General features: G+C 47.4%; 1 protein-coding gene across 1 annotated transcript in view; it reads right to left on the bottom strand.

Moving 5' to 3' along the window:
* The window catches only part of PLXNA4 (plexin A4), a 510,265-nt gene that overhangs the window by 470,934 nt on the left and 15,961 nt on the right, over positions 1-23,370 (bottom strand). Inside the window, exon 2 of the mRNA XM_077179282.1 lies at positions 4,895-6,158. Within this exon, the coding sequence (XP_077035397.1) occupies positions 4,895-6,073 (1,179 nt within the window). The 5' untranslated portion in view covers positions 6,074-6,158. The remainder of the gene's footprint in view (positions 1-4,894; positions 6,159-23,370) is intronic.

Genomic DNA, 23,370 nt, shown 5'->3' on the forward strand with positions numbered 1-23,370 from the left:
GATCCCCAAGGAGCAGGCAGTGTTCATCCCAATGCTGCCAAAGGAAAATGTCTGTGCACCCAGCTGGCCCCCAAACATACCCAAATCCAAAAACTAATCCCCAAAAACTCCTCCTGAATGCAGCTAAACCCCATGACAACAGCAGTGCTGCATCAGGGGTGGGCAGGAGAGAGCAGGAGGAGCCCACTTGAGGAACAAATGCATGGAGATGGTGCAGGACTCTCAGAGCTTTCACCAGCAGCATCTGCAGAGAGGTTTTGGGGAGTTACCAACAGCCACAAGAAGCCTTCACAGCCAAGTCACTCCTCAGACAATGGCTTGGGACCCAAACATCCACTTCTGGTAGCAAAGTGTTGGGAAAATATTGCCCAGCTCTTCACACAAGGCCTTTTGTTGGCCAGTCAGCTCTGAAAACATTTCTGTTCTCCCCCAAGTGACAGCGCTGCCATGAAAAACAGGAAGAGACTGAATGCAGCAATTTAAACAGTCAAACCCCATTTCCTGCCAAAAGGAAAGGAAAATACCAGCAAAAGGCAGAAGCCAGGCAGGAGTTGGGGACTGACATTCTGATTATCTTGGGCAGATATTGGTGGAAGCTGCAGTGGTGGAGGCGACAGCTTTGCATGGCAGGGACTGGAGTCTCTTAGGCTGGGAGGTGGATGAGGATGAGGATGAGGATGAGGATGAGGCCAGGATCTGCCAGCAGAGCAGCCCTGGGATGTGAGCAGCTCCTGAGCTGACAGCCAGGGTCACAGACCAGCAGCACCCCTGGTTTGGGGCTTCATTGCCAGCCAAAGTTCCAGCAGGATCCCTGCTCCTCTCCTCTCCCCACAGCCCTGACACCCTCAGGCTGCTTTGGGGTCAGTCTCCAGCACCCTCCTCTTCTTCATCCACTTTTTGTCTCACAGCTTTCACCTGCCTGGTCCCCAAGGTAGAGGGAAAGGCTCCCCTGCCTCCTCTGCTGAGCATCCCAGGAGTGGAACTCTCACCAGGCTTCAAAATGCACCCAATAATCTTATTTCATTGTGATGGCAATCAACAAATGCCCCAATGATCAAGTCCTGGACAGAAATAACACTTTTACATCTCCATTCTCCTCTCAAACTGCCTTTTATTTTCTCCCCCTTTTACTTTTTAAGAAATCAAGCATTCCACAACACTGTCACAGAACCCCAGAATGGTTGGAAGGGACCTTAAAAGTTCACCCAGTCCAGCCTCCTGCCATGGGCAGGGATAACTTCAACCAGGTCAGGCTGCTCCATTACAAAGTTTATGAAGGACATTGAAACCACAGCCTTCTTTACCCAACATGAAGCTGCTTTTCTGTTTTAAGAAGCCTTTTTTTCCCCCTCCAGAGCAGCCCTGCCTCTGCCAACACCCTGCACGTCCACAGGGTTTGAAGGTGCCCTCTGACTGCATAAGCAGGAAGGGCTTCAGCATCCAGAGAGGAGATTTAGATTCCACATGAGGGAAAGCTTCCTCACAGCACAGACAGATTTTAGGGAGAGAGAGGAATCTCCATAGCCAGAGGTTAAGAACAGGTGAGACAAACATCTGTCAGAAGCGTTATAAGTAGGGCAGAAGGGCAAATCAGATGACCTCAGAGGAATCCTTTTTTTCCCAGCCTCGTTTTTCTCTGATTATATGAATTTCTAAGCATTTGGGGTCAAGTGTACTGCTTAAATATAAGCTATCATCCTGCTTTTGCAGAGAGGTATTACCTGAGACCATTCATCACCTGAGTGAACATCACCAATTTGCAAATCAACTGCCCAGACATAAAAATCTGTCATTTTTTTTCGATTTATGCTGAAGATGAATGGGAGGACAGCTGTAACACAGGGATGGGAGAAGAAAGAATACTGAGGATTCTCCATTCATCTCTGGACTTTCACCTTTCCTACCCTAGAGATTCTGCTACCACCCTGCTGCCATCTACAACAGGCACTTGGGGGCAACCACAGGCTCATCACAGAATTTTTTTTGGTTTTGTCTTTGCCTTGGCCTTTGCAAACCAGACTGGAACAAGCCTTCAGGACATCCAACCCTGCAGGACATCTGGGGACTCAATGCCTCCTGCTGAATTGTGACCATGAGACAAAGTTTCTCCAGCCAAGGTCTTTCCTGACCTCAGCTCTCTCAGCTCCAGTTGTAAGCAAGCTGCCTGACCAGAGGAGCTACAGAATCTGCTGCTGGGGACCAGAGCATTGTTCCCCCACATCCCTGGAATTATTTGTGTGCAGAGTTGTGCTGGGAATAGTCCCCAGGAGGTTTCTCTAGCCCTGAAATAGCCTTGAGCAGGGATTACACCAAGGCAGGAGCAGAAGTATCCAGGCATGTGGATCCCCCTTGAGTCAGTTATTGCCCTGTTAGAAATATTAGAAACATTAGGAGAATATTTGTTGCTAAAACAAATTGGTGCCTTGATAGGCAAGGACAGAGCAGTGAAACCAGCTCCTCAGTCCTACAAAGAATCACAGAAGGGCTTGGGTTGAAAAGGATCTTAAAGATCATCCAGTTCCACCCCTGCCATGGCAGGGACACCTTCCACTATCTCAGGTTGCTCCAAGGCCTTGGACACTTCCAGGGATCCAGGGACAGCCACAGCTTCTCTGGGCAAGCTGTTCCAATGCCTCAGTATCGTCTGTGTAAAGAATTTCTCCCTAACACCTAATCCAAATCTCTCCTCTGTCCCTTTGGAATGCTCAGTGCCCAGCAGGACCTGTTCTCATCCAGGATTTCAGCTGCCAGAGGCAGGGCAGCAAAGCTGAAATTCAGTTCCAGCTTGAACCATAGGTAGGCTAAGGCTCTGTTTTCACCACCAGATAAACATTTGACATCCCCACAAACACAGGGAAAGTCTCACTGATGGCTCTGTGATTGCTTTTAGAGCTGCCTCTAACACATGTGTGAGTGGCAGAGCAGCAGAGCTGGGGCTTGGCTGGCAAGCAGGACACCAGCAGAGGAGACCAGGCTCTCACAGACACACATCCAGCCTCCAAAACACTTCACCAACCATCAAATATTTTCCAAGCTTAGCAGCTGGACTCTGCAGCCCCTTTCAGCAGCCAAGTCACTAATACCCCTTCCCTCAGGCAGCACAGCTGATCTCAGGCAGGGCTTGCCAGCAGCTCTAAGCAGGCTCATTTAAGGGGAGTTCAGCCTACTAAGTTACACACTTCAGGCTTGCTGCTTTTAATTCAAGCATCTCCAGGTCCTTTTGCAGTGCCTCTGATTCACAGTGAAGATGTACACTCATAAATATGCTCCAACACTTTTCCCCACCGTGTCCTCTCTCCAAGCTCTGCGCTCCTGTCCCTGCTCAGTCTGACACCAGTTTTCTTGGTTTGGGACTCACCCCATGGGACACAAGAAAGCTGCTGGCTTTTTTTGCTCCTGTCTAAAGCCACAGAAAGCAGGAGTGAGTGGTTTCAAGCCTCCTAATTGGAGAGGTCCAGCACTGCAAACGTTAGTGTGGAGCACAAGCAGAGCAAATATGCAAATACACGGAGAGGCTTAAGAGCCCAGGAAAGAAACTCCAGTGGGAAGCTCCCAGCTTAAATCTAAAGGCAGCTCTTTGAATGTGCACAGGCCTTGAGGCTAAACAAAAAAATCAAAGCCAGATTTGGGCACAGCCTTTCTCCCTGTGCAATGCTCCACAGGGAGATTTGAGGGTCTAGGCAGAGGAGATCCCAACTGAAATCAAGGATTTGTCCCTTTGGTGTGGGAGAATGAGGGCAGGGCAAGGTCAAGCAAGGACACTGAGGGGTGTAAAGGGGAATTAGGGCAGAGTAAGGCAGGATCAGTGTCCTTGCAATGAGACTGCCATCCACATTCCTCATGGCCCATCCTTGGAGCATCAGGAGAATCCCCCAGCAAACAAGGCTGGAGCACCAAGGAGCAATCCCATATCCTGAGCACTGCCTGCCTAGAGATTTTGGGGCAGGAAAGCACTCTGACTTTTCTCCCTATTACCTTTGCTCAGACTGGAACTGGCCTCTCACTTGAAAGAGCTCATTAAGGGTGGGAATCAAAGCCTGGGGAGAGGCTCCTGCAGCCCTGGGCTGTAATGCCCCTGTCTGTGCCTGCCATCAAAGCCAGCCCTGTGCACATTCCTGCAGTGGCACTCAGAATAAACCGAGGCAATTTCTTCAGACCATTTGTAGGTCAGACAGACCAGCCTCTTCCCCAATCCTGCCCTTAAATCTTGCAGTGTTTAATCCTTGATCTGCAGCCAGGCCTTAATTTCTCAGTGCAGAGCTGGCTGGAGACCGGAAGGCGAGGGGCTTTGATGGTTAATGGCCAGTGCTTCTCAGCCCTGGAAGAAATGAAGCCCTGGCTTCATAAAGTTCCCTGAATAAATCCTGCCCCAGCTACAGCCCAGGGAAGCAAAATGACACCAGCATGCACAGAAACTGGCACAAGCTGTGACATCTCTAGGTCTTGTTTTGGTTTGGGTTTGAGTCGAGAGTGCACCTGGGTCTAAGTGATTTCACCCTTGAAGTAACTACAACAGGTATGTCCCTCCCAAATATTCTAGGCCCCCTTAGTTCAGCAAACACAGCATGTCTGCTTGTTCTGATACCTTCACCAGCTTGTCCATGAGCTAACTGGGGCATGAGCTGGTTAAATCGGGTGGTGTGGTGAGCTGGAGTCAGAGCCAGCTCAGGGACTTCACCCCTGTGATTTGCACCATGAGGTAACTACAACAGGCATATTCCTCCCAAATATCCCAAGGCCCCTTGGTTTAACTCATCAGCAAACACAGACTTTCTACTTGTTCTGATACCTTCACCAGCTTGTCCATGAGCTAACTGGGGCATGAACTGGTCAAATTGGGAAGACCTGTTGATAGTTGAGGAGGGCAAGGTGGGGTGCTCAGGGCTCCACTTACCGCGCTGCTACAGGGAATGTCCTTGACCTTGAGCCAGGCCAGATCTAACGTCCCCTCTCCCCTGTAGCAGGACTGCAGCCTGTCCTTGATGCGGTCGTTGATGTTCTTCAGGACAAAGATGCAAAGAGCAGACTCATCCAAGGACTTCATCTTCCTTTTCTGCCCCTTGGAGAAGACTGTGAAGAGGATATCATCCTCAGGACCAACTCCCAGAGACCTGGCCAGGATGGCTCCAGCCTTGGACAAGTAGGCAGCCTGCAGCAATCGATATTCCACCCCGTTCTTCTCACAGCCAATGGGCACCTCCACGTAGGAGTTAAAGGCCGTGTCCTCCTTACAAAGCCTCACCAGCTTGGAGGTATAAACCTGCTCCTTCGTGGTGGAGCCGGGTGGGGAGATCATCTCAGGCTGCAGAGTCAGGAAGTAGACAAAGTTCCCACTGCTGAAGCCATAGATGTAGTAGATATCAAAGTCAGGGATGATGGTAAAGGTGTCTGAGGGGATCTTGATCATGGAGGCCACAAACTCGTCGTGAAAGACATATGCAAACATCCCATCAGCCTCGGAGTTCTTGGTGAGCTTCCTGCTGGAGATGGTGGGGAAATACTCCGGCTTGCCGTCCACGGCCGTGGCGATGAACAGCTTGTCGTCCATGTTGCTGTAAGAAACAATGACTCCAAAAACAGAGCCACTCTCGTTCACCCCAGAGAGGTAATGCTCCTTCTTGTGGAAGGGCTCTCCCAGCTTGAAGAGGTCATCCAGCCTCAGGAGCTTGCAGATGCCTTGGTACAGACTCCCACAGGCTATCAACCGATTCTCCTTGTAGTCTATGAGGAGCATTTTGTTTATGTTGTTGGTGGGCGTCAAGGGTTCGTTGCAGGTTTGGACTATCCTGGGAGGATAACACTTGGGATTGTCATCATCAGGACCAGTCTCATGGGTCACCAGGACCTTCAGGTCACTGGAGAGTTTGTAGATCCTGTTGACAGCCCCCAAGTAAATGTGCCCAGTCCTTTCGTCCACCACCAAGTGGTTGAAGTTTCCCTCTGCTTGCTCTCCAGTGAAGGTGATGAAGGGCCTCTTTGGATGGGGTGGCTGCTGTCTGCCCAGAGGTGACACTGTGGTGGACAGCAGGAGGTGAGAAACCAGGCAAGTCCATTTCCACATGGCCGGCGACATGATTAGAGAGGTTTGTATTCCCAAGGCAACAAGGATTAGAAGCTGTAAAACTCTTCAAAACGCCAATTCCCTGGCAGATTCTGTCCTACAAGCAGAGAAAAAAGAAAACAAAAGTACATTACTATGGAGTATTCCTTCCTCCTCCCTCCTTCACAACCATGCCATCATCAGAGCGTATTTAATTGCTAATCCTCCCTTTCTCCACTCTGAGCTCTCTACTTAAAACCAGCACAAAGGGAACCCTCCTGACAGAAAAGATGCTGGGAGAAAAAGCAGAAATCACACAGCAGAGTAATAAATCAGCACCCTTTCCCTCTCCATTACACACCCACGTGCCCCACGGTGCAGCATAAATATTGACTGCAAGTGCAGAAGGGTAATGGTAAAAACATCACCCAGCATTGCTGCCTGCACTGCCAGCACCAGCCCAGCTGTGGATTTGCTATCTGAGACACCAGAACTGGAGAAGGATTATTATCCTGCTCTTCTGGACGAGGCACTGAAGCCTGGAGAAGGTCAGGGATCTGCCTACAGGAATGGGGCCAGATGGATGCTGAGCTCTCCCGCAGCCCTTGAAGTTTGCCAGGAAGGAGCCAGCTCTGGTGTGACATTAACATCCTTTCAGGGAGATCCCAGCCCAGAACAGCTCTGTTTGGGCAGGAGCTCTGTGAATCCAGATCAAAGCTGCCTCACAGCAGCCCAGCCTGCAGTACAGACACAGGGGTTGTGGTGTGCCAGCTGTCACTGCCACATCTGCAAAGGGCTGGGACCAAAAGGGGCGCTGGGTGTCCTCTCTGCTCTGGGCTCTCACCACAGACCACTCTCCACTCACTTCACAGCCAAGGGAACATCATCTAAAAGAGATTCCAGCTCTCCTGGGGATCTCAGCTGACTGAGGAGAAAGGGGTTGTTTATCTACCAGCAGTGAAAAAGCCTAAAGCACCATGAAGTAGGAAAAACAACAACCCAAGAACCAGCCTGGTACCTTTCCAAAGAGAGGGAAGAGGCTTTCCTTGCACCACTCAGTCCCTTAAAGTCTCCCAGGTTTTGATCATGGTGATGGGAGCAGTGTGGCGTTCAAACATTTAGTGGGCACATCACCAAGCCCTATGGAAACACCTCTTCCTACTCAGCACATCCATCTGCTCCTTTTTCCTTCACTTTTTTGGTTGCTTCTGTACTAAGAGCAGCTTTACCCCTTCATGGCCCCACAGAGCATGTAGGACATGGAGTTCTACCAGCTCAGGCCTCACAAGCCAAGCTCCTCACTGAGTGCTGACCACACAAACCTGGTGGCCAGGCCCTTCACCCCCCTGTCATACAGATCAGAACTTCACAAAGCTGCTCTTGATTTTAGAAAGGACACAAGCCAAACACAGCTCCACTCCTGCAGTGTCCCAGCCCCTCTGTCACAGAGTGACTTTGCTGAAATCAGGGGTGTCATCAGTGGTGGCAGCCAGGCTGGCACAAGTAGGAGGCAAGGAAAAAATCCCTGCTTGCAGATCCCAGCAGGGAGGAAGATGTGACAGTGACACAGGCCTGGATGTGCAGCTTTTTCATATCTGTGCAGCTCTGCTAACACCAGTGGAACTGAAAAATTTACTTCAAAAATAATAGGGAGAATAAATCCCACATTCTTTTGACCCATAGGCTGATTAGATCTTGTCACCATGATATTTTCTGAAAAATGCTTTTGCCAGGATTTTTCTCCTGAGAAGCTGAGAAGCCTCAGAAAGGAAATGTAAACAATAATTATCTGATTGCTTGGAATGTGGTCTGGATGTTGTTTACCAACAGGTGCATCTTTGATTGGTTCCGTGTGGATTGTTTTTAATTAATGACCAATCACCATCAGCTATGTCTGACTGAGTAGTCAGTCACAAGCTTTCATTATCATTCTTGTTTAGCCTTCTGATGTATCATTTCTCTTTCTTTAGTATAGTTTTAGTATAGCATTTCTTTTAATATAATGTCATAAAATAATAAATCAGCCTTCTGAAACATGGAGTCAAATTCTCATCTCTCACCTCATCCTGGGGACCTCACAACACCCCAAGATCTGATAGTGGAAAGGATAAGTCTGGGCTTGTAGAGCAGCCACCACTTTTATGCCACCCCAAATATTTCAAAATTCTCTCACAGCAGCCAGAATTCCCAGTCTGTTGTAGCATCACCTTCACCTCCTGCTGCCCTCCCTGCTGCAGCAGCCGCAGGCATTGCATGGATGATGGACAAAGGTCAGCCCACATTTACTTTAGTCATGTTTACCCTGTTCTGCTTTGCCTCTCTGGTCAAGCAAATATTTAATAAAACCAAGCTTATAGTGCAGAGTTTGCAGGACTGGCTCTGCAGGGATAGGCAGGCTGGTCACGTAGGCTGTTAATAACCTTTATAATGATGGATAGAGCAGTGGTGGGATGAGCTCCCCCCACACAACCATTCCTCTTTCAAAAGGACCCATCCTTGAGGGAGCAGCAGAAGAGGGAAGCTGTCCCTGTTTGAGCCCTGTGTTCAGAAGCATCACGTGGTGACCCTGAACACCAGCTCCCGTCACTGATGAGTTATGATCCACCTTTCTAACAGGCACTGGTTTGATCAGGAGCTAGGCAGATCTAGGGAGAAATTATTCTTTTCAAGTACTAAAAAGGTATCTGTTTTACCCCTCTATTTTACTGTATTTTGCTCTGCAGAGTCAGCAGAGCTGCAGGGAAATGGGAACTGCTGCAATCCCAAGAATGATAGTGAGCAGCCCCTCTGCCCAAAATTCATCACAGCACCTGCAAAAATGGGATAAAATCTGCTCATTCAAACAAACAGGTAACACAAAATGAGAAGAGACAGGCTCCAAGCATAAATTCATTGAGGCCCATGCAGGTGAGAATTGATTTGAGGTCAGGCTATCACTCACAGGAGAAAGGAATGGTGAGGAGAACCTTGCTAGATCCCTTCCAACCCAAACCACTCTGTGATCCCTCCAGGAAAAGACAGAAAATTTCATCTGGAGACCAGAGAGACTCCAGTGAGAAACTCCAGGAAGGAGTTTCTGTATTTTGCTCTGTTTTACTGTATTTTGCTCTGCACAGTCAGCAGAGCTGCAGGGAAATGGGAACTGCTGCAATCCCAAGGCTGATACCGAGCAGCCCCTCTGCCCAAAATTCATCACAGCACCTGCAAAAATGGGATAAAATCTGCCCATTCAAACAAACAGGTAACACAAAATGGGAAGAGACAGGTTCCAGACATAAATTCTTCAAGGCCCATGCAGGTGAGAATTGATTTGAGGTCAGGCTATCACTCACAGGAGAAATGAATGGTGAGGAGAACCTTGCTAGATCCCTTCCAACCCAAACCATTCTGTGATCCCTCCAGGAAAAGACAGAAAATTTCATCTGGAAACCAGAGAGACTCCAGTGAGAAACTGCAGGAAGGCTTTACAGCAGGCAAGGATGCTTTCCAAATCACTGAACCTCATGGGGGGGGAAGTTCACCTGCAGAGGAAAGAGCATCAGCAGTCTGAGAGCACCAGGAGCAGCTTTTTGGGACAAAGCAGGGAGAGCCTGGGGCTGTTTTGCCATCTTCCAGCAGCCATCTGAGTGACCCTAGGAGCAGGATTTTCTCTCTGCTTGCTGCTGGCACTCTCTCCTCTCCCATCTGCTCCTGCTGTACCCTCTGTCCTGGAGCCCCAATCAGTCCTGGAGCCTCATAATTTATAATTTGGCTTAATTAATAAATACCAGCAGAGGTCAGGGGCAAGGAGGCCTGGATGTTTAGCCTGCAGAATAGAGCAGGGTTTGTACAAGCCCTCAGAGGATGCACCAAGGAGAAGAGGGTTGTGGATGGGTTTTTTTCCCTGTGTCTGGATGGCAGGAATCACAGCAGCTGGGCAGGCAATAATCACTGCCATGGACATGCAGAGACTACAAGAGAGTAATTATATCCTAAAAACAAAGCAAATAAACAAAAGGCCACAGCCAGCAAGGGCTGGAGTTGGGCTCTGAGCTGGCTGTTTCCAAAATAAACCCAAAGTGCCTTTTCCACTGGGGTTATGGCCAGCAGGGATGCCATGAGCCACCACAGGGCTCCTGTGTGAGGCCAGGTCATCCCTTGACGTGGCTCCTGCCACATCACCTCTCCATCAGCACATCCAAGGTCCCTGGGAAGGTCACAGAGCAAATCCAGCTGTTTCAGACAGCTGTTTCAGAGGTTTCACACCACTGTCCTGCCTGTGGAATCACAGCATTATGGCTTGCAAACAACACCTTGCCCAGAAGATGCCTTGAACTCCCAGAGTTTGGTTTAAGTACTGATTTCCCCCTGGAAAACAGCAAGTTATGGTGCTACCCCACAGCCTGGTTACTTTTTCTTTTTGCTGTTATTGAGCATTTCCAGCAAAGGTTTGAGACCACTGAGTTAAAGGTTGCAGTTTGGATCTGCTTAGCCATCTCCAGGACACAATCCCAAGACTCCAGAACATGAAACTGTGGTAAATACATGGGATTCTGGGCAAAAACAGCTTGGATGTGAAAGAGTCTCAGAGGAAAAAACACTCCAAATGGCTTTTAACTCTGATTATTAGATGGGAAATTTAGGGAATGATGAATACATCCTCAAAATGCAGCAGCGTGCAAGGGGACAAAGTCAAGGATGAGTTATGCCTGAGGAAGTAGGAATAAATCAGGAATAAAGAGGACACAAAGGACTGATCTGTCAGCTGAGAGAGAGGGGAGGACTCAAGAGGAAGTGTACAGGGAGAGAGGAAAGAAAGAGCTGGGTTTTGATTGACAATCTCACAAAATCCATGGTCATGTCCCTAAACTGGAGTCTGGGACAAATCCACCCCACTCCAACGACAGCTCCTGAGAGGAACACATCACTGGGTGAGCATAGGAGTATTTTATCACCAAAGGGGTATCAGGGACAGCCAAAGGTGATACAGAGACTCCATCCTCAAAGGGTATGAAAAGACACCTTATTATTAGAAATGTACAGTTCTTATAGAAACAATGGTGGACCTAAGACCTGATTGGCCTTGGTGAATCTTCTCTCACCTATTGGTGACCTATGAACAGCACACTCTGGAGAAGCATATCTATAAAAAAACCAAATATCTGTAAAAACCCCATTGTTTATTTTATATTTCTATTTCTATTTATTATAATAATGGTTTTTAATAGATATTTTTACAGAAAGAGAGATAATATTGTTTGAATTCTTCTCTCCAAGTTTTCCACAGCTTCTCACAGTTTCCCAGGAAAATCCTAGGAGAACTATGCCTCTCTCTGCTCAGAGAACATGTGATTACCACAGCATTTCCCTCAGAGACACACACACACAGCCCTCCTGCCATCAAAGGTGTCAGACAGAGCCACCTCACCAGGTCCCCAGCCACGGCCACGTGTGGCAGCAGGGACACCACAAAGTCAGCAGGAAGAGCCTGGATACAGAAAGCCATAGAAACAATCCCACTCTGGGTCCAGCTCAGTGCAAAAAAATATATGTTAAAGCCTTGAATACAACCAAAATGAGCTGAAACACAGCTCTGGGAGGGAGGGAGGGAGGAAGGAAGGGAGGGAGAACTCAGCCCATCCCTGTGGACAGTGGGCCTGGCAGCCCTGGTGGGGTGAGTTCCTCACCTGGCTGGGAGGAAGCCAGGAGCACCCAGGGCTCCTGGGCAGTGCCAGGGTGGCTAATGAAGCCCAGCTAATGAGGCAGCACGCTCCTGTGTTTGATTTTCTATAGCTGGGCTGAGTAGGCCCCAACGAGGGAGGAAATGATGAGGAGCTCTCCATCTTATCAGAAGGCTAATTAATTACTTTATTATACTATAATATTCTGTATTATATTGCACTACATCTAAACTGAATCTGCCAAGTACTCACTCTGCACACACTGCACAGAATCTGGTGACTGTCCCGACAGTCCTGACACGCATGCGCTGATAGGCCCTGACAGGCCAAGGAACCAAAACACCATCACTGTGGATAAACCATCTCCATGTTGCATTCTACTTTGGCACAAACACAGCCACAGCAAATGATAAGAATTGTTTTTCCTTTCTCTGAGGTCCAGAGAATGTGAATCCCAGAAATATTCTTGGGAAGAATTGTGCCTTGCTTTTCTCTCTGAAGAGAAATGTGGGCCTACACACTTGGCCCTAACAGGCCAAGCAAACAAAACACCATCACTCCGGATAAACCATCTCCATGTTGCATTCTACTTTGGCACAAGACAGGCACCACAAATGAGATAAGAATTGTTTTTCCTTTCTCTGAGGTTCAGAGAATGTCAATCTCAGAAATATTCTTGGGAAGTCATGCTTTGCTTTTCTCTGTGAAGAGAAATGTGGGGCTGCACACTTGGCCCTGATAGGCCAAGGAACCAAAACCCCATCACTGTGGGTAAACCATCTCCACATTGCATTCCACTTTGGCACAAACACAGGCACAGAAAATGAGGTAAGAATTGTTTTTCCTTTCTCTGAGGTTCAGAGATTGCGAATCCCAGAAATATTCTTGGGAAGAATTGTGCCTTGCTTTTCTCTGTGAAGAGAAATGTGGCTACACTTTTCCTGCACTCAGGCTTGTGAAAAGCACAAATCACTTGTTTTTAAAATTTTAAAAGTTTAATAGTAATAAAATGGTTATAAAAATAGCAATGTAATTAGAGTAAGAAAAATTTTGGACAATTTAGATTAGGACTGTATGAGACAATAGAAACTGAGAGTTATGGACAGTCCAGGTACCTTTTCTGGGCAAAATAAGCCCGAAAAAGGACCCACATTAACAGAGGATTAACCCTTAAAAACAATAACCTGTTGCATGTTCATACACCTCATACATGATGCATAAATTCCATTCAAACACAGGATTCTGTCTGGGCAGGGTCAGCTTCTTCCTCCTAATCCTGACAGCATCTTCAGAGCTGAGCAAGGCAGGAAGAAGTTCATTTCTCCTGATAATGGAGCAATAAATTCTCTTTCTCTAAAAGATTCAGGTGTCCTGTGGCTGCTATCTGGTGTGAGTCCTTTCTTTAGAAAAAAAGTATCCTACATAGCATAGCATAGTTTCTATCTTAACCTTATGTTATAACCTAAAACTATATTCAACACACTACTTAAGGGAATTAACACAGCATAACTTTCTAACACAACACATATAATATTCATTTGAATATTTGTGAAAAGCCAATCATAAAATAGGCATTTTTCACAAGCTGTTCATGCCTGGGATGCAGGAGATGCTGATGAGGCAGACTCCAAGTGCTGGAGCCAGCACAGAGCAATTCAGCACCAAGTGCAGCTACACAATCCCTTTAATCTCATCTAAAGACTTTTGTTCATGGTTTCCTTTAATAAACCCTGATTACCATGGACAGAAGCTTTTTTTGGGAGCCAACATGGCAAGAAAAACCCATAAAGGGACATTGTCAACAGCTTCCCCAACAAAGACTGGATTCTAACATTGGCTAAATCCTTTCTCCCTGAACTTACAACCTGCCCAAGCTGAAGGCAAGTCTCACTTTGGGGACACCCCACACCAGAGGAGCTTTACTTTGGAGCTCACCAAAAAGAACAGATCCCTGCAAGAGCTGCAGCTTGTCCCAAATAAAGGGATTTATTTCAGGAGTGGTTTGTTTGCAAGAGAATTAAAGTACAGAGGGACAACACAGCCTTCCCTCATCACACAGATTATTTTTCTCAGGCACTCAGATGTTGCCCATCACCTTGTTACCTGTGTCTGTGCCAGAAGAGTATTAAATGATGGGATTAACACATGCCATGAGTGGGACTTTATTCCCTTTTTTCCCAGCTCTTCCCATGTGATAAAACTGCATGTGGATGTTGTTTCTGCCTGCATTTCAAATTTGGTTTTCTACCAGCAAAAGCAGGTCAGAGCTGTGCTCCTCTGTGCTTGGGAGAGCAGAGGGGTTTGTAATGATTTCTCTGCTCCTCCAGGAATTTGCTACAGAGACTTGAATGAAAGAACACAAATATTCAGCGTCACAGAAACGAGAATGGAGTTTTGAGGTCATGGAAATAACCTACAAATCCAAAGACTGGAGTTAAACTCTCTTTTCTGGAGCAGACAGGGATGTGAGTCCCCAGGGCTGGGTGTTATGGAACATCCAGAACTGGAAGGGACCCAACCTTCCAATGACATGACACAGGTATTTCCCAGCCTCCTGAAAGTGTCCTGAGGACAAATCCATGAAAATTACTCCTTATCACAGTAACTGGAGAAATGTAAACCCCCCCTAACAAACAAACTGGTGTAGCAAGAGCACCCAAGGTCACTGATTTCATGTCACAGCAGTGCCTAGCTTGGCTGGTCCCACCTTTTGTGGGTGTGAGATCATAGAGGCACTGAGAAAAGGGAAATAGTGCCAAAAGCCAGAGTGTCAGGTTGACTTCTGTCTCATTCCTGTCCCCAGCAAAGCCATCACACAGTGCTGGCACTCTGTTCTCCCCAGCACTAAGAGTTTCTCTGCTGTATTTCACTGACATGCAGCTCTCATGGGGCTGGCAGTGCCAGGTTGGCCAAAAAAATTAAAATTTTATGGAATATTCCTAATATTCAGGGTCAGCTTTGTGCTTTCCCAGTTCCTGGTGCACCTCCAGCCTTCTGCCTGTCAGGCCATGAGAAGCTGAAAAGTCCTGGAGTTCATTTAAAGCCTATTTAACAGCAACTGAAACCTTCAGTGTGTTATCACCACTATTCTCACACCAAATCCAAAACACACCATCCCAGGAAGAAAATTAATTTTATTCCAGCAGAAACCAGGACAGCAATTCACTGGGAAGGAGACCCTGATGAGCTCTAGACACAAAGAGGAATAAACCCAGCCTCTGCCCCTAAAGGAGTGATGAATATTGAAAAGAAAATGAACTGGGTTTCATCCCAGCAGGTCTCCCCAGCTCGTGTATCCATTCCAGCATTTTAGGACAGCCTTGAGGAAAATGGCATTTCCTTCCTCAGAAGCTCAGTTTATGCTCACACATTCCCTTTGAGGCTTTGGGGGCTCTGAAAAAGCCCAAAAGAAATCAGAATTTGCTGGGTTTGGTTCAGGGGGGAGCCCTAGCACAGCCAGGAAGGGTCTGTGACCTGGCTTTCCCCACGAATTTCCAGGCAGCTGTTCTGGTTCCTTGTTGGCTGAAGCTGTTTTAGCAGAGTTTATGCTGCTCTGGATGGCAGTGGGTGGATGTTTCCCCCTGCCTGGCAATTTTGGGAAGATCTGTGAGACACAAGTCCCCTGTCTGAGGCTGAAGGCTCACAATTAGCACTGTGTGTATCCTCAGGAGCCAAATCTCACTGTTCTTCAGCTGCCTCCTGGCAGGGAGAGCCACTCTGCACTCACAGGGACTTGGTGGCCACTGGCTACTTCACTCTCCAGATCTCTGTGAGATAAAGCATGAGACTTCAAGGGAATAAACCAAAACCTTGATCAGCTGGCTGTGGAAGCACTGAGATCTAAATTTGGAGCAGGGGAAAACACTGGCAAAGAAGGCAGCAGAGAATCCCCAGCGTTCAAAGTCTGAGATTTTGCTATACATTCAAAACACAGCTGGAGCAGAGTGCTCTGAGGGAAAAAGTAAAAGCAACAGGACTGGGAAAATCAGAGATGATAGCAGGATCAGGGAATCCCAGAATGGTTTGGTGTTGGAACCCTGGTGCTGAGAATTTCAGACTTTCTGTGCTGCCAGGCACTGACCCCCAGGAGAACCCTGCACTGACCTGAGGCCTGGAGAAGCTTCCAGAATGGAATGATGGAACTGGGATTGTGGGTGTGCAGTTTGGACAGGAGTGTGTGAGATCACAGGGGGGAAACTCAAAGTTTAAGGGTTTAGAATGCAGTAATGGATATAAAGCAAGATGCAGGTTTTGGGGCAGGGCTGGTCCTTCTTCTTTTCCTTTTTCTCCATGGGTTTGGGTGGTTTTGTGTAATTGGATAAAAAAGTCCCCATTGCAGGGCATGGGTGGTTGGTTATTGGGTTAAAAGTGAAAATAATTCAGGTGTCATTTCTTAATTGGACAGTTTATCCTTAAAAAGGCCTCGTAGAGAGAGAGAGAGAGAATGGGCTCCATTTTTAGTTTGTTAGAGTGAAGTGCTGTAGAACTCAGGGTTTGAGAGACTGTAACATAGATAAGAACTAATAAACATCTGATTCCAACAATAAATACCACCTCACACATTTAACCCTTGCATAAAAGGAGATAAAAACTCAACAGTTTGGGATGGAAGGGACCTAAAAGAAATCTTGTTCCAGCCCTCTGCCATCGTCAGGCACACCTTCCATAGACCAGGTTGCTCAATGCCTGGATGGGGATGGGGAATAAGATTTGGAAATCAAGCACTTGCTGGCTCACAGAACGTGGGAACTCCTCCCAGATGAGGAGTTGACAAGTGGCCAGGCTGATGTGGTTAATGCAGGGCACAGCTGTGTGCTCCTGGAGAGCCAGGATCCCCCAGGGAAGCACCATCAATCCTGCAACTGCACCAAACCTCGCAGGAAATGGGCTGGACACACAGCAGGAGAGGCAACATCAAGAAAATGCTGTTAGCAGTGCTGTACTGCTGGCAGGAAGAGTCAGAGGTGTGATAATTTCTCTTCTGTGGTGCAAGGTTTGCAGCAGAGGCGAGAACAGAGTCTCTCTTTATGCTTTACTCAGCATAAAATCTCCTGCTTTCATTTATGGCAGGTATCCAGCCCCTTTTGGAGCAGCAGCCACCAGCTCTGGATAGGGCCAGGGAAAAGATCTGACACAGCAAATTCTTCATCCTCAGCTTCTCCTGCGAGTGGCTAAAGGGAGCAGATGAGCCAGCCCCATAAAACAGGGGTGGCTGGGCCATCCCAAATCCCAGCCAGATCTCCAGCCCAGCACACCCCTGGGAAGCAGCAGTGCTGACTGGCATTTGCTCTCCCAACCCTAAAAAAAAGCTGCACTTCGCTGCAACCATTAGCAGAATTTTGATATTGACAGGAGATTCTGAAAAAGAAACTTTCAGGTACCTCCTTTTTTTTATTTGCTCTGCACTTCCTAACTCTGGCCAAATTCCTAAACTCTTCTGGGTGGGTTTTTAGGCACCCTGAACCTCCTGGGCAGACATGTACTGTTCATTTTATCCCTCTGCCTTCTGCATGACAGCTCTTCCACCAACTGCTCCCTGTCTTTCAGCCCTCCAGCAGGTCAGATGAGGTCAGGTGAATCTTTTTTTTCCATCTTGTAGCACCCAGGGCAATTAGGTCCCAGTCTGGACGTTCAAAACTTTCACATGTCAGCTGAAGTGTCTATTCCTGCTGCCTCCAAGGGCTTGGAAAGGGCTCTTGAAGGGGTGTCAGAAGGATAAAAAGTCCATATTTCTGCCCCAAATCTCACTAGTCCCTAATTCCAGGCATCTTCTGCAGATACGAGATTGCTACAGAGCACGACCTCTCCTTCACAAATAATACAGCACCAAATAGACATTTTTTAAACTAATGCCAATCTCCTGTGTGCTATTCTTGGCTTTCCTTTACAAACCCCATAAAAACTGCATTACAATTGTTTATCATTTTTAACCATTCTGGCATAACAGTACTTTTTGTGATGTTCAAAATTAAGGGCACGGCACAGCACAGCTGCTGCATCCAGAGCAAGATGCTCCCTGAGAAGAAACACCCAAGATCAGACCAAACAAGATCTGCCCTCTTCAGACACTTCCCCTCAGAGCATTCTGGTTAAAAAAAAAAACTTCTGTCCCCACTTGACTTGGATGTTTTGAGCAGGCTGAAGGGCAGCTGAGCTGCTCCTGAGCCAAGAGGCAGGCACAGGGACAGCACTGATGGAGAGCCCCACGTTTTCCAAGCAGAGACTTCCAGCTGAGACCCAATTTCCAGCCCAGCAGCAGCACTGGGGAAGGACTCTCTGTGCTGAGAGCAGTAATGAGGCACTGTGGACACAAGCCCTGATAAGCTGCAGCTTTGGGAGCATTTCAAGGGAAAAGAAAAAATAAAAAGCAGCCTGACATCTGTCCCACCACTGTCCTGTGACGTCCCAATTTACAGGTGGCACAGGAGGACCACAAAAGCAGAGAACCAGCAGCAAAACTCAATTCCGGCTTCCAGAAATAAAACCATGGATAAATTGTTATTAATTTGCTGCTAATTTTTTCTCCCAGTGACTTTGTGACGAGCCCAGCTCCTGCCAACACATCCAAAGGCCAATGGAAAGTTATTCTTAGAGCCCAGCCCGGCTGTTGCTGCAGGATAAATAATCCCAAATCGTGCCTGAGAGTCCTGAGCTGCTGCTGAGCTGGACAGGACACCTATGGCCAGGATCAGAGGCAGGCAGGAGACAGAACAGAGCTCATGTGGGTGAGGAGATCATCACATGCTCTGGTTGTTAACAAGCAGATTAGAGAGGAGCTGCTGTACACACAAACACACACAGGCTGTGCTTGCAGGGACATACACAACTCCATCCTGTACAGACACATTTATTTTTTGCACCAAAATGATGCAATTCCCGTGCAGGGCACTGTGTGCATGCATAATTCCAGTGAGCATTAGCAGCAACACCTACAGCTCAGCTTGTCTGACATGTTCTGTGCCAAGGCTCACTTTTAAGGTCCTCATTACTTTGACAGACCTGAACCACTCAGGGGACAATTTCCTGAGCTCAGTGTCTGCCTCAGGCTACCAGCTCTGTGGAAAGCTGCATTCAGAATGACTTGGGCAATGCTGAGAACTAAATTAGGGGAAAAGTTTTTGCAAGTTACTGATTTTAACTTTTTTTTTCCTTTTTTCTATATTTGACCTCCGTTAGATTCTTCCTTCTGCCTCACTGAAAAGGTGGCACGCTTTGGAGCAGGGAGGAAAAATCAGAATGCTCCTTCTCTTGTGGCCATGGTTAAAAGTCTGTCTAAATCTGACCAAGTTGAACATCTAATAACACAAATATTGCAAGGAAAAGTTTTGCTTTTCCCACTGCTCCTAGGATGGATCAGACAACACCTGAGCTTACCAAGAGAGGAGGAGAACTCGATCCTGATGAGCAACCTGGGCTAGTGGAAGGTGTCCCTGCCCAAAATTATTGAAGGTCCCTTCAACACAAACCAGTCTGTGATTCTGTGACTTGCCCAAGGTCACACAGAGCCAGAAAAGCAGAGACAAATCTTCATCCCACAGGTTGAATTCCCAGCTCCGTGCCACAGCAATAACTTCTATTTTGCAGAGCTGTAGGAGTGTGGGTTTTGTTGATAGAGTGACAAAATGATTTTTTGTCATCTTAAAAGGAAAGAACTTTATAAGTTTTTAATTTTTTTTTGATTAAGTGAAAAGACACTTTATAGGACCCAGGGGACTTTAAAGATAGTTAATCAGACAAAAACTAAAAAGTTTTGTTTAAGCAATTTAATAGAAAAAGAAAAGAACAAAAAAAACTAATTGCTTTTGTAAAGTGTTTTACTAACAGCAAAAACGTTTGCCACCCAGCTCAGTTTTTCTGTTTGTTAATTTGCTTTTTATGAAACTTTTTTGTTTCTAACACTGCAACAAAAGCTATCTTGCTGATTTTTATGCCTCCAAAGGTAGCTGAGCTATCTTAAGTGTGTTATAAGCTTCTAAGAGTTTGTTAGACCTAACTCAAAAAAGTTACTGTAACACAGAGTCACACATGCAGCACCACGGGGAAGCTCCTTCACCTCTGATTTTCTCTATTCTTATCTCCTTTGGTGCTTGTTTGAGGGACACACACCCAAAAGTGATAAATTCCCCTCAGTCCTAACCCATCCCCTGCCCCAGCACTTTCCCAGCATCAGCAGAATTTGCATTACACACCCGAGTGTCAGCGCTGGGGCGACTTTAAATAGTTCAGTGGTCACCCAGCTCAGCTGTGGGATGCAGGGATGCATCCAGCATGTCCTGAAATGATACAGCAGAGCCCAGCTGCTGGCACCCAGCCTGGGAGGCCAGGGGGAGGAAGGGAGAAGGTGTCTGCTCCTGCTGCTCCTGCTGCTCTGCTGCTCAAGCTTCCTGCAGTTCATCCCTGTGCTCCCCCACACTGACCAGCAATGAGAGGAGACACAGCCAGCACGTTCTGCGCCATGTGGGCAGCTTGCTGCTGCTGCTGCAAAAAGGCAAAATCCCCACTTTTCCTCCCATAAATATCTCCCCATGTCCACTCAGACACAGATGGGAGCTGCAGGTGCCCTGCACTTCATGGCCCTGACCCTTGAATCTGCACGGATCGTGCTTGGTGCTATCAGCAGCCCCACAAATCACCCCAGTGTCACAGACATCTTTTATGAAAAATCCTTTCCTTAGGATTTTTCCTCCTGAGAAGCTGAGAGACCTCAGGAACAAAATGTAAGCAATGGTTATCTGCTGCTGTGGAATGCAACAGGTGCATCTGGGATTGGGCTCATGTGGTTGTTTCTCATTAATGGCCAATCACAGCCCAGCTGGCTCGGACAGAGCCCAAGCCACAAACCTTTGTTATAATTCCTTCTTATTCTATTCTTAGCTAGCCTTCTGAGGAAATCCTTTCTCCTATTCTTTTAGTATAGTTTTAATGCAATATATATCATAAAGTAATAAATCAGCCTTCTGAAACATGGAGTCAGATCCTTGTCTCTTCCCTCATCCCAGGACCCCTGTGAACACGGTCACACCCCAGAGCAGCCACAGGGAGGGTGATGCAATTGTTTTAGCTGTTTGCACAGCCTCATCATTGCAGATGCATCACCACAAAGCATTAGCTGTGTTAGGACAGGTGGCACACAGAAACCCAGCAGCACAGAGGGGCACGTGAGCAGGGCAGGCTGCAAAGGACACTTTAGTTTGCAGTGAGAGGTTGGAGATCTGGGTTGTGCTACCCAGAAGAAAGTTATTTGTTTGCTAAGCCAGCTGCAAGCAGAACTCTAATTTAATCCAGATCCAAACACCATCTGCTTTGTTCATCTCTGCTCACACAGGATAAAGGCACCTGTGGCTGAGACAAGAGGTGTTTTTAATGTGGGGGGCGTGCAAAGGTCACCTCTGTTCATAAAATCCTGCTCACAGGAAATGGAGGCCTTGATAACACAGCTTTTAAGAGCTGAAGAAACACTATTAAGCAGATGCCCAGGTGCTAAAACAGTAAAACCCACAAGCACTGTACCAATGTGTGCTCCAGCCCCTTAGCCTCACCTGGCACTGTCTGCCCCTCTCCACTGCCTCCAAAACAGGACCTGCTGCTCTCTTCCCTCTCCTCACAGGACCCCAGAGCTGCACTTGGAATGCCACACAAGCCTCAAATGCTGTGAAAAGCTGTAAACCTGTGCCCATTACCCTTGGGGATGCAGTCACAGCTGTTGAGACGTGAGGCAGGAGCATCCTCCCTGCTCCTGGAGAGCATCACCTGTGCTCCATCTCCCCGGGCTCAGGTCCAGGGCTGGAGGACACAGGGCCTTTTCCTGCCTCCTGTGTGGCTGGGACATGTCTGGGGACTGGATGCAGGTGGGTTTTAATGACCCAGCATCACTCAGGCAGGAGGCTGGGCTGAATTTTGCCCTTGACTCAAGAGTAGGACCCTGTAATGTTTTAGTTTGGACTAGAGGAAAAAGGCAGAGGGAAAGAGGGATGGAAACGAGCTCTGGATTAGAGGAAAAAGGCAGAGGGAAAGAGGGATGGAAACGAACTCTGGATTAGAGGAAAAAGGCAGAGGGAAAGAGGGATGGAAATGAACTCTGGATTAGAGGAAAAAGGCAGAGGGAAAGAGGGATGGAAATGAACTCTGGATTAGAGGAAAAAGGCAGAGGGAAAGAGGGATGAAGTCTGAGTTGTTAGTGCTGGAATTAGGCTGAAAACAACAATGTTTTGTGCTGGGTGCTGCTGTGCTTTTTATCTTATAGAGAAAGATAAGATATAGATATCTTCATTCCATAAGATTTTCAAGATTTCTTATCTTCATTCATAAGATTTGTCTTAGATATTCTATATTGTAAGATGTAGAATTTGTCACCTGCGAGGCATTTCCACACAGGTGGGAAATTGCTGTCACAATTCTCGGGGTTATTAATAACAAGATATTTCTGGTCTGGAGCCAATTTATGATCAGGGCTCAACACCCCAAATCCTGCCCTGCCCTCTGTCTCTGCAGAAAATAGGAAACACCAGCAGCTTCCTGAACAGGGAGCCCAGAGCTCCTGTGATAAAAACCGGGGCGGCATTTCCACACAGGTGGGAAATTGCTGTCACAATTTCAGGGGTTATTATTAATAAGATATATCTACTCTAGGGCAAATTTATGATCAGGGCTCAACACCCCAAATTCTGCCCTCTGTCTCTGGACTAAATAGGAAACCCCAGCAGCTGCCTGAGCAGGGAGCCCCCAGCTCCCAGCTGTGCTCCTGCCAGAGCACTGTGATAAAAACCACGGCGTTTCCACACAGGTGGGAAATTGGTATCACAATTCCAGGGGTTATTAATAACAAGATATTTCTACTCTGGGGCCAATTTATGATCAGGGCTCAACACCCCAAATCCTGCCCTCTATCTCCACAGTAAATAGGAAACCCCAGCAGCTGCCTGAGCAGGGAGCCCCCAGCTCCTGTGCTGAGATAAAAACAGCGGTGGCGTTTCCACGCAGGTGGGAAATTGGTATCACAATTCTGGGGGTTATTAATAACAAGATATTTCTGCTCTGGGGCCAATTTATGATCAGGGCTCAACACCCCAAATTCTGCCATGCCCTCTGTCTCTGGACTAAATAGGAAACCCCAGCAGCTGCCTGAGCAGGGAGCCCCCAGCTCCCAGCTGTGCTCCTTCCAGAGCACTGTGATAAAAACCGCGGCGTTTCCACACAGGTGGGAAATTGGTATCACAATTCTGGGGGTTATTAATAACAAGATATTTCTACTCTGGGGCAAATTTATGATCAGGGCTCAACACCCCAAATCCTGCCCTCTATCTCCACAGTAAATAGGAAACCCCAGCAGCTGCCTGAGCAGGGAGCCCCCAGCTCCTGTGCTGAGATAAAAAGAGCGGCGCATTTCCACACAGGTGGGAAATTGTTATCACAATTCTGGGGGTTATTAATAACAAGATATTTCTCCTCTGGGGCCATCTGCATCCCACACACCACCACAAATCCAGCACTTTCCTCTTCCAGTTACAACAGTCAGGGCAGATAATTCCCTTTTTTTCCTCTGCCTTCCAGCCAGGCACAAAGACAGAGCTCAACAGGCAGTTTGCTGCTCCAGACCATGCAGACAAACATTGTGCCAAGCCCCACGAACTCAGAGCTGGGGTTTTCTTTCTATCAAGGTGCCAGAAATAA

This window comes from Agelaius phoeniceus, chromosome 5 (assembly GCF_051311805.1).
Source record: "Agelaius phoeniceus isolate bAgePho1 chromosome 5, bAgePho1.hap1, whole genome shotgun sequence".
Taxonomy (NCBI): Eukaryota; Metazoa; Chordata; class Aves; order Passeriformes; family Icteridae; genus Agelaius; species Agelaius phoeniceus.